Source organism: Hemiscyllium ocellatum, chromosome 16 (assembly GCF_020745735.1).
Source record: "Hemiscyllium ocellatum isolate sHemOce1 chromosome 16, sHemOce1.pat.X.cur, whole genome shotgun sequence".
Classification (NCBI taxonomy): Eukaryota; Metazoa; Chordata; class Chondrichthyes; order Orectolobiformes; family Hemiscylliidae; genus Hemiscyllium; species Hemiscyllium ocellatum.
This window is the reverse complement of record NC_083416.1, coordinates 69,435,272-69,447,985: the sequence shown is the minus strand read 5'-3', so window position 1 is coordinate 69,447,985 and position 12,714 is coordinate 69,435,272. Positions and strand designations below refer to the sequence as shown.

At 39.1% G+C, this 12,714-nt stretch overlaps 1 protein-coding gene across 4 annotated transcripts in view; it reads left to right on the top strand.

The window, feature by feature from the left end:
- The window catches only part of slc36a1 (solute carrier family 36 member 1), a 73,116-nt gene that overhangs the window by 26,279 nt on the left and 34,123 nt on the right, over positions 1–12,714 (top strand). For 2 of the 4 annotated variants that reach the window (XM_060837355.1, XM_060837354.1), the window contains exons 7-10: positions 200–418; positions 2,979–3,077; positions 6,534–6,700; positions 8,015–8,184. In XM_060837355.1, coding sequence (XP_060693338.1) covers positions 200–418; positions 2,979–3,077; positions 6,534–6,700; positions 8,015–8,184 — 655 coding nt within the window. The remainder of the gene's footprint in view (positions 1–199; positions 419–2,978; positions 3,078–6,533; positions 6,701–8,014; positions 8,185–12,714) is intronic. The other 2 variants (XM_060837358.1, XM_060837359.1) reach the window with 2 other exon arrangements.

Sequence of the window (12,714 nt, the reverse complement as noted above, 5' to 3'; positions counted from 1 at the left end):
CCTGCAGCTTTAAAAATAAAATTTGGGCAATGGTGTAGAACCCAATAAATGTTACAATTAAGCAAGTTCTTGCAAACTCATTGACAGTTTCAATAATGTTATTATTTGCTAATAAAAGGATATAAGAATAAGACATCTTTGTGTGCTGAGTGTGTTTTGAATTAAATATTTGAATTTTTGTACTTTTCACCTTTTTAAGGTTGTGGATGTAGCAAATGCTACAAATAATAACTGCAATCAAAATGTCTCAACTTTGGAACCTGGTAGTATGGACAGCCGTCTCTACATGCTTAGTTTTCTGCCATTCATCATTCTGTTGGTATATATTCGCAACTTGAAATACCTGGCTCCCTTTTCTCTGCTCGCCAACGTAGCAATGTGTGTCAGTCTCGTTTTCATCTACTGGTACATTTTCACTGTGAGTAATCAATGCTATGAATTTTTTCCCACTTGTTTTTTTTCTCTCTGGTATTCATTTCATAAAATAGTCTTTCATTTTCTTGAGGCTGAAGGTAGTGTTTTGTCTGAAGTTTGTTTGTTTATTTTTGTAAATAAACCATTTGTTTGACCAAACTTTATTTGATACTTTGTCCTGTAAAAGCCTACCATGGCAGGGAAAGAGGGTGCATTAGCTCAGTTGACTGGACTGCTAGTTGCAGATTAGATAAATGTCCGCCTCTGCCATGTCTGCTCTCAGGAGGACCAGTTCAACCACAGAACACACCAGATGGACTCCTTCTTTCGTGACCGCAATTTCCCTTCCCATGTGGTTAAAGATGGCTTCCAACGCATCTCGTCCACATCCCGCACCTCTGCCCTCAGACTCCACCCCTCCAACTGTAACAAGGACAGAACGCCCCTGGTGCTCACCTTCCACCCTACCAACCTTCGCATAAACCAAATCATCCGCCGACATTTCCGCCACCTCCAAAAAGACCCCACCACCAGGTATATATTTCCCTCCCCACTCCCTTTTAAATCTTGTAATTGTACCAGCCTCCACCACTTTCTCTGGTAGTTTATTCTATACACGCACCACCCTCTGCATGAAAAGATTGCCTCATCGGTCCGTTTTTAAATTTTTCCCCTCTCACCCTAAATCTATGCCCTTTAGTTCCCACCCCAGCGAAAAGACCTTGTCTATTTACCCTATCCATGCCCCTTAAGATTTTATAAACCTCTGTAAGGTCACCTTATTCAGCCTCTCCCTGTAGCTCAAGTCCTCCAACCCTGGCAACATCCTTCTAAATTTTTTCTGAACCCTTTCAAGTTTCACAACATCCTTCCGATAGGAAGGAGACCAGAATAGCACACAGTATTCCAAAAGTGGCCTAACCAATGTCCTGTATAGCTGCAACATGATCTCCCAACTTCTGTACTCTATGCTCTGACCATTAAAGGGAATCAAACCCCTCTGGAGCGAAGATGATTTTCCATCTCTCTCCCAAATGGCCAATCTCTTCTCCCACTGGCCTCTGTTTGACTCTCCAACTTGGAGAAATATCCTCCCAGAGTGTTCCCTCTGCCTTAATAATTTTATACATCTTATTGAATTCATCTCCTCTTCCCCTAAATTCAAGGAAATCCAGCTCCAGTTTACTCTACTTCTTTTTGGGAAATTCTCCTCTCAGAAATCAGGCTAGTGAATCTTCCATGCACTTTTTTGAGGGTAGTATAATCTTCCTTTAAAAAGGAGAACAAACCTGTACATTGTACTCTACACGTATACAGGGTGTTGGTGAAACCATTTCCAAGACTACTTTACCTCTGTATTTCCATAAGAATTAGAAGGACAAATTAAGCCATTCAGCCAATCAAATCTGCTCCGCTACTTAATCATGGCTGAGGAGTTTCTCAAAACCATTCTTCTGCTTTCTCCCCATAACCCTTGCTCCCCTTGATACTCAATCTATCTATTTCAGTCACTTTTGTAATGAAGATTAGCATATTTGTTTGCATTCCTATTTGCTCACTAACTGTATGGTAACTTCTACTTCATGTAAAAGGGCAACCAAACCCCAATCAACATTCTCTTTTCTTTTAAAAAAGAAATCTACTTTTCCATTTTCCATCTCACCCACTTAAAAAAAACAATCACTTACCCTTCCTGGCAGCCCTCGCTTCTCCCCACGCTCTCTCTTCGCCGTTTTGTGAAAAATCTTGGAGGGAGGGTGACCAGAATTGTATGCAGTACACCAGGTGCGATCTCACTAATGCCTTGTACAGTTGCAGCAACACTTTATTCCTTAGCAAAAATGCTAGAATTCCATTTCACTTGTTAGTTGCTATAGCTGCATTTCCGTTTTCTGCAATTTCGTGCATGTCACGCAGGTCTCTCTCTCTCTCCTGAACCACTCTGAGGTTTCTCTCCATTTAGGTCATTTGTCTTTTTCTCACTTATCAGTGTTAAATTACATCTGCCAAATTTTGGGCCATTCACCTAACAATCTGTATCCAATTCCAAATTAGTAAATTTCTTATTTCTTATATGCCCTGAAATGACTCATTTTTGTGTTCGCTCTTTTCTTTCTTCCATTTTCTCTATGAAATATGATCATTGTTATTCTGGAATTAAATTTGAACATTCTGGTTATGAATAGTCCAGCTGTGAGATGTAAGAACAGTAGTGCATTCACCCCACTGAGTCTGCTCTGCCATTCAATGAGATTATGGCTTTTGTAATAATCCTTAACTCCACTTTCCTGTCTTTTCCCCATAATCTTTGACCCCCTTACTGTTTAAATGAAAACAACCTTTCTGCATCTACCCTATCAAGTCCCCCGAGAATCTGAGTGAGGTTGCCTCTCTTTTTCAAAATTCCAGTGCACACAGTCTCAACCTTTACTCATAAGATACCCAGGATTAATATAGTAAATCTTCTCTGGGCTGCCTCCAATGTCAGTATATCTATAGCGGGGGAATATATTGTGAAAATTGGCACTTCAAAATGTCATCAAATGCTATTGTCTTTCTTGCAGAGTGCAACATATACAAATGATTTACCACCTGTAGCTGGCTGGAAATCCTATGCAATGTTTTTTGGAACTGCCATATTTGCATTTGAAGGCATTGGTGTGGTGAGTGAAAATATTTATGTCACTGATAGTATTGGCAGACTATTGAAGAGCTATTTAAATCTAACTTACACCTCACTCCTGATAATTGGAATTCCATTTATTAACATCTGCAGTGGAACCTGCCACAACAAAAAGAGACCTTTGCTTTATTTTTCACATTTTCATGTAGCTTTTCTGACATTCACAAAGCCTTTGTGTCTTTTAGATGAAGACTGAAGACCATTTCTACCATTTGCCTGAATTTGAAGAACTGCACTGGCAGAGTTAGCATTTAATGGCATCCCTTTCAAACTCTCAACATCCTGGTGTGCTTTACAAGCATTGAAGGTGTTTTGAACTGTAGTCACTGTTGTAAGGTAGAAAATTCAATAGCCAATTTGAACTTAACAAGGTCTAACCAAATAATGAGATAATGATTAGATAAAAGCCAAGTATTGCAGGTGCTGGAGATCTGAAACAAAAATGAAACGCTAAAGAAACTCAAAGTTCATGTTTCAAGTTTGATATGACTCAGTTCTTCAGAACTTAGAATTTTAAAAAGTAATTTGAACTTAGAATGTTAATTTGCTCCCCTCTCCATAGATTCTGCCAGAGTTGCTGAGTTTCTCCTGCACCTCATTTTTATGATTGTCCATTTTAGTGATGCACTAAAATGTTCTTTGTTTCATAAACAATTAAAATTATCCGTACTCTGCCCTTTGAACCCTGTCCTAATTTCATCTGTCCGTATTCTGATTTGGTGCCAGCTCTGTTTTAAATCAGTCTTTTTTTATAATTGTGCTAACCTTCCACTGGACCTAAAAACCCAAAAAAGTTAAATTGTGTTCTGCAGCACCTGTTTTGAGTGCTACAAGGTCTTTTCAGACTACACATTGTTTTGTATGCAGATCCAGTGAAAGTGTGCCTGATATCATTTTCGCATAAAGGTTATTGCATGCATATATGTCTGCAAGCGAAAGAGCTCATTGTCTGCCAATGTAGCGACTCGTGTTGTAGGTTATGATAGCTATTATTCAGCAAAGTTGAATCTGAAATACAATGCATAAAAGAAATCCGTCCTCCCTAACAGCTGTTTAGTTGCTGGATAATTTCTTTTGGCTGCTGTTGCAATTCTTCATGCTTTGAGATTTTGCACATTTTTAAAAGTTCAGTTATCTTCAGGGAGTCAGTTGACTGGTGTAAGAAAAAAGTGAGCAAGGAAATATGAGTATTGCCTATCCAGTATCTTCTGGAAGTCTGAATAAAGTAGTTCTGGATATGGGGTAAGGGACAGATACTTAATCGGCAGGATGTAGCCAGCAGTTTTTCACATCTACTCTGGTTTCCAACTATTCACCATACTTTGATCCTTTTAAATGGGTGAGAAAGTTTTCAAGTTTGCCATTAATGCAAAGGTATTACAAAATGGAGGAGGAAGCTGATATTTAAAATTGATAAATGGATTTCAGTTTGGGTGCCAATTTTGGACCTCTTTTTTTAAAAATAAAGATGTACGATTTTAATATTGGAGGCTTTGAGTTTTGGGGAAAATCACATTTATTGTTTTGTAGGTATTTCTGGAGTGGAGATTCCTTTACAAGAAGCCATTGAATGTTCACTGTGGACTCAGACTTTTTTAAAACTGCTATATGAAGGATATTATGACACTAGAAAGGGTTCAGAAAAGATTTACAAGGATACTGCCAGGTTTGGAGGATTTGAGCTGTAGAGAGAGGCTGATTAGGCTGGGGCTATTTTCCCTGGAGCTTTGAAGGCTGAGGAGTGACCTTTTGTAGAGGTTTATAACATTATGAAGGTGTTTTCCCCAGAGTGGAGGAGTCCAAACGAGAGGGCATAGATTTAGTATGAAAGATTTAAAAGTGACCTAAGGGGCAACCTTTTCCACACAGAGGATGGTGCATGTATAGGATGAGTTGCCAGTGGTGGAGGCTGATAAAATTATAATATTTTAAACGATATCTGGTTGGTACGAACAAGTTGGATTGAAGTGTCTGTTTCTGGGTTGTATATCTTTGATTCTATGACAGCTTAGAATCTCTTTACGGCTTGCTTCGCTGTGGATCCTGTTTGCTACTGGTTTTGAATATTACTGGGTTGGAAAGGTTTTTAGTTTATTTGGAAGAAAGCCTGCTAAAAATAAAATGAGTTAAAGGGAAGTTTGCCAGGAACCATCTGCCCAGTTAATTGTTCCCACCTTTGAAAAGAAACCTCTGTACCTCCAGTTTGTGATGAAACCTGTTTGCTCTTATGAGAGATTACCTTAATGAAGAATACAGAATTCATAGGGGACTTGACAAGATAAATGTGGGCAGTATTTAGGACTGGTGGCTTAGTCTCAGAGTAAGGAGTCACATATTTAAGACAGATGAGAAGGGATTTCTTCTGTTAAGGAAGTAAATGTGTGGAATGCTTTAGCACAGACTGTCAAAGCTGTGTCATTTAGTATTTCAAGGGGTCCAGATTTATAATTACTAAAGGATTTAGGGTTCTTGGAGAAGGCCGGAAATTGGAGATGAGGTTCATCAGATAAGCTATGATTTCCTTTAATGGCAGAGTAGACTCGATGGGCTGAATGGCCTATTTCTAGCCTTGAGTTGTTCTTGTTCCTATGGATATTGTTAGTTGGTGAATGGAACTGAAGTGAATCTATCAATGGATGATTTTAGTGGTATAGTTGATAATTGGTATTTGATCATTTATTGACCTTGACCACTTGAAAGATCAATAAATTGCAGGACCTAAGGCTAAAGTTCTGGTATTGACCTTTGCCACCATTTCTTGCCACTCCCTTCTGATTATGTCTGGATGGCCTCACATTTCTGAAAGTTCAGGTTTTCTTTCCTCCTTTCTGTAGCTTCTGTTAAGACCTGCGTTGCAGCATTGACAATCGTGTTTGCTTTCTCTATCAGTAATCATGGCTGACTCATCTACCACAATGTTCCAAATGATCTCAACAGTACCAACAGCCAGAAGACACCTTCTGTTGAAAAGGTTGAGGATAGTGTTCAGTAGTGCTAGATTAAACCTTTCAAAGTGTGGGTCATGAGTTGACATTTTAGGGTCCTGAGCTGTGAGGTATCATTGGGCACTTTGGAGTTCTGCCTTCGCTTCACCTCATTTTATGGGTTGTCTGTCTTCTGCTAGGTATTACTGATACTGAGCTCCCTGATGATATGTGCAACTAAGAGCAACAACGCTGACTACTCGCTGAAGTCATGAAAATGATTGAGCTGCATGACTTTGGCATCTTGTCTGCAATGCAATCAATTGGCATAAGTTAATCAAGCACCGTATCTGTGTCCATTCCCAGGTGATATCCAGTTTAACCTTCCAGTGTTTCAAAGAAAGTTATGAATGAGCAATAAGTGTGAACCTCTCCAGTGATACCTTTGTTTTGTGAGAATGAATGAATAAAGATAAATATCTGATGTGGTTTAATTATGTGTTTTGTTTAAGGTACTTCCACTAGAAAATAAGTTAGAGGATCCACAGAAATTTCCATTAATCCTATATTTGGGCATGGCAATTGTTACAACGCTATATTTAACACTAGGAGTCATGGGATACATTCGTTTTGGGAGTGAAATTGCAGGAAGCATCACACTCAATTTACCAGCCTGCTGGTAAGTTTTGTTTCCTAAAAAAACAGTTGTCAATCTTGTCTTCAGTGACTAACTTTTGAACACTACTTTCAGCATATAGCAAATCATGTTTTTAAGAGTGTTTTGAGAAGATTTGTAGCTCAAGTTGAGGTTCTGGATGTAAGTTTGCTCGTTGAGCTGGAAGGTTCGTGATGGTTAACTCAGTTACTTTAAATTACAAATGAGCTTGCTTGTGGAAAGACCATTTCATAGCTAACGTATATAGTAAAACTATAGCAGTTATGAATTCAAATTAACTGTGTTTTATTTGGCATTTTAATATTGTCCTACTAGTTACATTATTAAGCTACAGAATCTGGAGAACTCAAAGAACAAAGTATAGCACAGCATAGGAACAGGCTCTTCGGACATGCAAGATTGTGCTGACACATGATGCCATTAAACTGAAAACCAGTGGCTTTTGCGCTGTCTGTATCCTGCCAGTCCCTATCTATTCTTATATTTGTCAAGATGCCTCTTAAACATTGCCATTATATCCACTTCCACCACCTTCTCTGGCAGTGCATTCCAAGCACTTAACCCTCTGTGTTTATTTTAAAGAAAACTGCCTCTCTCATCTCCTTGTAAACTTACCTTTTTTACCTTAAACATATATTCCCTAGTAATTGAAAATTGTATCCTAGAATAAAAGACTCTTGACTTTTATTCTGTCCATGCTTCTCAAGATTTTAGTCATACAGCATGGAATCAGATCCTTCAGACCAACACGGCCGTGCTGACCAGGCTCTCTAACCTGAATTCATCCCATTTGCCAAACCAGACCTAGCAGTTCCTCACATCCCCTCTTCGTACTGGGGGAGAAAGCTGCTCTCTGTCCTTGGTCCCCTCCTGATGGGGCAAAACGGTGGCTTGTTCCTGGCCACTCCCTTTGCCTCCCTCACTCCCAGACTTTGCACTCCTCTATTCCGCCTGAAATCTAAGTGAGACTCCGATTGTACATTACTCTTCCATCAGGTTAAAATGGAGTAAGGGCAGAAAGTAACATTGAATATTTCAGGACATGCTATGCTAGCATGAAGATGCATGTGGAAGGCTGTTACATGTTTGGAAGGGTGAGATAATGTGGAAACAGCAATATCTGTCACAAATGAAAGGACGGATTGCCCTTGGTGTCTTTCTCATGCATCTTAATGTTGTACTGGTTGCTGAATGGCGTGTAATGGGGTGTAGGATGTGGTGGGGGCGCGGGGAAGAAAATAGAAAGTTTGAGATCAAATATGATAGCATATTTCGAATCACTCCAGCCTTAAATTGTGTGCAAAACTTTTCTTCTAGGTTGTACCAGTCTGTGAAGATTTTGTATTCTTTTGGAATCTTCATCACCTACGCTGTCCAGTTCTTCGTTGCAGCAGAGATAATTGTCCCAGTTTTTGTAGCCAAGGTCTCAGAACGCTGGGAGTTGTGGGTTAACTTAGCTGTTCGAACCGTTCTAGTAATAATTACCTGTAAGTAAATTTCTTTTTTTGTTGGAGGGCTAAGCTTCCGAAATGTTTTAGCTGTTCTTTTCAGCTTCTGTTTTGTTACCGTGGATTAGGCAAACAGAAGCAGCCTTTGATGTTTCATTTCCATGCAACGCAATTTAGAGTTATATTTCGAGCATATCTTCAGGCAAGCGCTAGGATCACTAATCCAAAAGAATGCTGTCTACAAAACAGTAGAACACCACTGCAAGTAGTGGAAATATGAAATAAAATCATATTGTTAGAAGTACTCAATAGTAGGCAGTTTGGTGGAGAGAGAAAATAACAATGTTCTGAGGCTAGATTGTTGATGCAAAAAGTGTTCCTATAACGGATTTTAAACAAATACAAAAGTAGGAAAATTGGACATGAGGGGTTTGGAACAAAGCTAAGGTGTGTTAGAGTGGAAAATCAAGAGTGACTTAATGGCAAAAAGAATGATGGTGCAAGGTAAGTGAGGATAGTAATGAGGCAGGTTTACTCTTTGGATCATAGAATCATACAGCACAGAAGGAGACCATTTGACCCATCGTGTCTGTACCAGCTCCTGAAAGAACTACCCAGTTAGTTCCATTCTTCAACCCTATTTCTCTAGCCCTCTGAATGTGTCTCTTGCAAATATATATCCAGCTCTCTTGAAACCTCCAGTGAAGTCCACCACCACCACTGTCCCAGGCAAATCCTAATGGTGATGAAGTTTCTCTTCATCTCACTCCTAGCTCTATTACTGACAATCTTGAAATTGCGACACCTCATTAGTAACATACCAAGTGGAAATAGAGTATTATTCTTTACTCTGTCAAAATTGTTCATAATTTTGAGCACTTCAATAAGATCACCTTAACCTTCTCTACTCCGAGGAGAATTATCCTAATTTCTCATTTTTTTTGCATCTAAAATCCCTCATTCCTGGTATCATTCTAGTAAATCATCTTTTGAATGGTCTCCAAAATTAAGGTGCCCCAGAACTGAGCACAATACTCCAAATGTCTTCTCACCAATGATTTGGCTGAGTGTAGCATCACTTCCTTGCTTTTATACTGTCTCTATTTATAATACCAAGGATCTTTTAAGCGCCTTAGCTACTTCAACCTGCTGAGCCACCTTCTGAGAATCATACGTGTGACCCTTCAGGTTGCTCTGCTCATGTATGCCTCTCAAGATTAAATTGACTCTATTGAGTCTCCATTTTTCTTCTACCAGAATGCATTACCTCAATTCTCCGAATTGAAAGTCATCTACCAGGTGTCTGTCCATTTGTCTAACTTATCAATGTCCCTCTGAAGACCGTATAGCTTAGTATCAACTGCAAATTTAGAGACTTTGCCTTCAACACTCATCTCCAAATCATTTATGTAATTCAATATAAGCAAGGGTCCTAGCACTGATCCCATGCGATCACCACCTACAACTTGTCTTGAGTCTGAGAAATGTACATCTATGCCAATCTTCTGTTTCCTATCTTTTAGCCAAATTCCAAACGCATGCTGTCAAGGGCCAATCAATTCCAAACATTTCTAATTTGCTAACCAACCTGCCATGTGGCACCATTTCAAAAGAAGGATTTTGGACAAGGCATAAATGGGAAGAGCAAAATCCTTACTGATTCCCATGATACAGTAAAAACCGTAGTCATGATCTGAATTTGTTGAACTCAAGTGTGCTGAGGTACTAGTGTTAATTTGGGATTTTGGTGCAGAGGGGCATGAAGATGTGGCTTTTGCATTTTTTTTTCCTGCTTCCAGCTAATGACAGTTTAAGGCTTTATTTGGTGAGCACTTAGATGGAAGTTGATCTTTTTTTTTAAAGATGCTGGAATGCATCAGCAGTTTCTCTAGTGCTTCCTACTTTTATTTCAGACCTCCATCTGCAATTTAGGTTATGGGTGAGTTTGTTAAAGATATTTCCTTTTAATGTGGGTAGTAATTATAACTGTACTAGGGAGATACAAGTATTTAATTCAATCTATAGATTATCAAGTTGAAGCATCACCTTGTAAAACTTTGAGTAACAACTGAATAATGCTTCTGAAATCTAATTAAGCAAGCACCATAAAGATGGCAGGGTGAGTGATGTGTTGCAGTTATAGCATGTAGAAGCTGGGGGATATCAATGTGATCCACAGCAACAGCAACTGCCTTAAATGCCTGAAGCGTGAGGAGTGTTGCTCCGAGTTGATGTACAGGAGTCAGTTTCGAGCATTCTCATGCACTAGGGAGGCAATCATACCTTTGGGGTTGGTACTTCAGATTTGGCCCATCATCAGGGCCTTGGGGACTGAGCCAGATACAGAAATCCAGAAAGTAGAAGTGCAGGAGTTTCAGGCCTTACAATTATTCACTATGATCAAAGTTCTTGCAACTTGTGTTAACGTGAGCAGGACTGGATGGAGGATAAGCAAATTTGTTTATAGCATTGTGATGTGGAAGTCATTCGAATGGGATGGTGCAAAGGAATGTAATTATAGTAGGCACCAGCTTAGTTAGGGAAATACTGTTTAATCAGCTGAAAGCATGAGTCCTAGTGGCTGTGTTGTCTGCCAAGAGGGTATCCCTAGGGCTGGAGAGGAGCTTGGAGTGTAGAGAAACAGTTAGGTTGTGGTCCATGTGGGTGATGACAGCACAGGTAAGGCAAAGAATAGAGGTTCAGATCAGGAAGTATGAGTAACCACAGGCTAGATATAAAATCAGAAATGTAGAAGTAAAAATCTCTGGATTGCTAACTGAACTGCAAATAATTTGTTGTAGGATAAGTACTTTTGACAATTTAATGTTTAGCTCAAAAAATTGGACACGGAGAAGGAGGTTTCACTATGTGAATCACTGGGACCAGTATTGGCTGCCCTGTTAAGATAACCTTCCCCTGACTTGTTCTACGATCAGTGTGCTAGCAAATCACAATTAGGCTGTCGAGAGGAATTTTAAGCTAAGGAGTGGAACTTAGGAGAGGAATTTCACAAGGGCAGATTTGGAAAATTAGGAAAGAACAAGCCACGAGTGTAGGATAGCAATGCAGGAAGTCATAACCAGATTGTAACAGGAAAGACTGAACAGGTTGTGCATAATCATTGCATTAATCATTATATGACCATGCCAAGAGGGAATTGTGTAGAAAATTCTGCACTTTCAAAGTTTACAAAACGCCCTGACTTCCAAATAAGCGCAATAAATTTGAGCAAATGGGATAGAATGCAGGTGTACTGCTGCATATGTGTTTTGCATGTATACTGTTTTCAGGATGACAGTAGATGTTCATGTATAGTTTTGGGTGGGTTTTTAAAGAAAAACAACAAAAGCATTGATGTTCTTTACCAAAATGACACTTAAACTTTAATTAAATTACAAAGAGACATTTCCACAAATGGGGGCTGTAATGCTGATTTATGGGGAGGAGTCTGTGGTTGGGCACTGTGCAGGAAGACATGATCTAGACTTTCTGAAATAACGTTAGGCAATGCTTCTTGACATGTAGAGTGTTTAGAAGTTTGGAATTCAATAGCCAACAATTACTGCCACATGACATTTTGTGAATTAATTGTTAAAAATCTTTACGGTTTACTGTTAATGTTGGTTTGAGAGAGCTCAAATGAAATGCTTTGGGATGTTTTGCTACATCAAAGGCACTACCTGGCCCCATGTTGTTAAATCATTAGCTAGAATTTCTCTTGTGTGGAAGTTTGTATGCAAAGTTGAACAAGTACTTCTTTCAAATGGTTCGATGTTAGTTTATAGGAAATCTGAATTATTCTCAGTACGCATTCAACTTTTATAAGCATTGGTTGGATGCTCTTAATCCCAGCTGTAATGCTATAGCTTTTGGCTATCATTGTCATTCTTAGTTGATTAATTCGTACAATATCTTGCCAAGTACGCTATAGTGAACTGTTAAAGACCTAGAAAACAATCAACGGTGCACCAGATATGTCTGGCACATCACCACAGTTACGATGTTGATGGGGCTCAGCATTACATACAACTTGAAGGCTTTAAAAATTTGCCCTGACTAATTAGGGAGGTTGGGAATCCATAAACGAAATATTCAACCTCCAGTTTTCAGGCATATCTGCATTGCTGACAAGACAGTCCTTGTAACTATTGGTATAAGTTTTTAGGTTTTTTTTTCCATTTTTTAATTTTTCTTATTTCACTTGTGGAACATAAGTGACACTGTCTGGGCTAGCATTTTATTGTCCATCCCTGTTTGCATTTGCAGGTTGTGACCTGCCTTCTGTAATCGCTGCTTTAATCAGCTGGTGTGTATTGGGAGGGTTCGGGGTGGGGTGAGAATAAATTAGCCGTAAAGAGTATACCATCAAAATATGGCATTCGATAAAGTAGAGATGTAATGTGTTGATCTTGTTAATAAGATCTGTCCCTCTACCTGAAATGACGCAGTTTTCTTACACTTTTGTGGAATGTTTTATCAGGTTGTAATGAAGTTGAATAAAGAACCCCGAAGAGGGATTAAGATTTGATGCAGAATTTATTGTGCAGAGGGAAATAGTACATTCCTCAT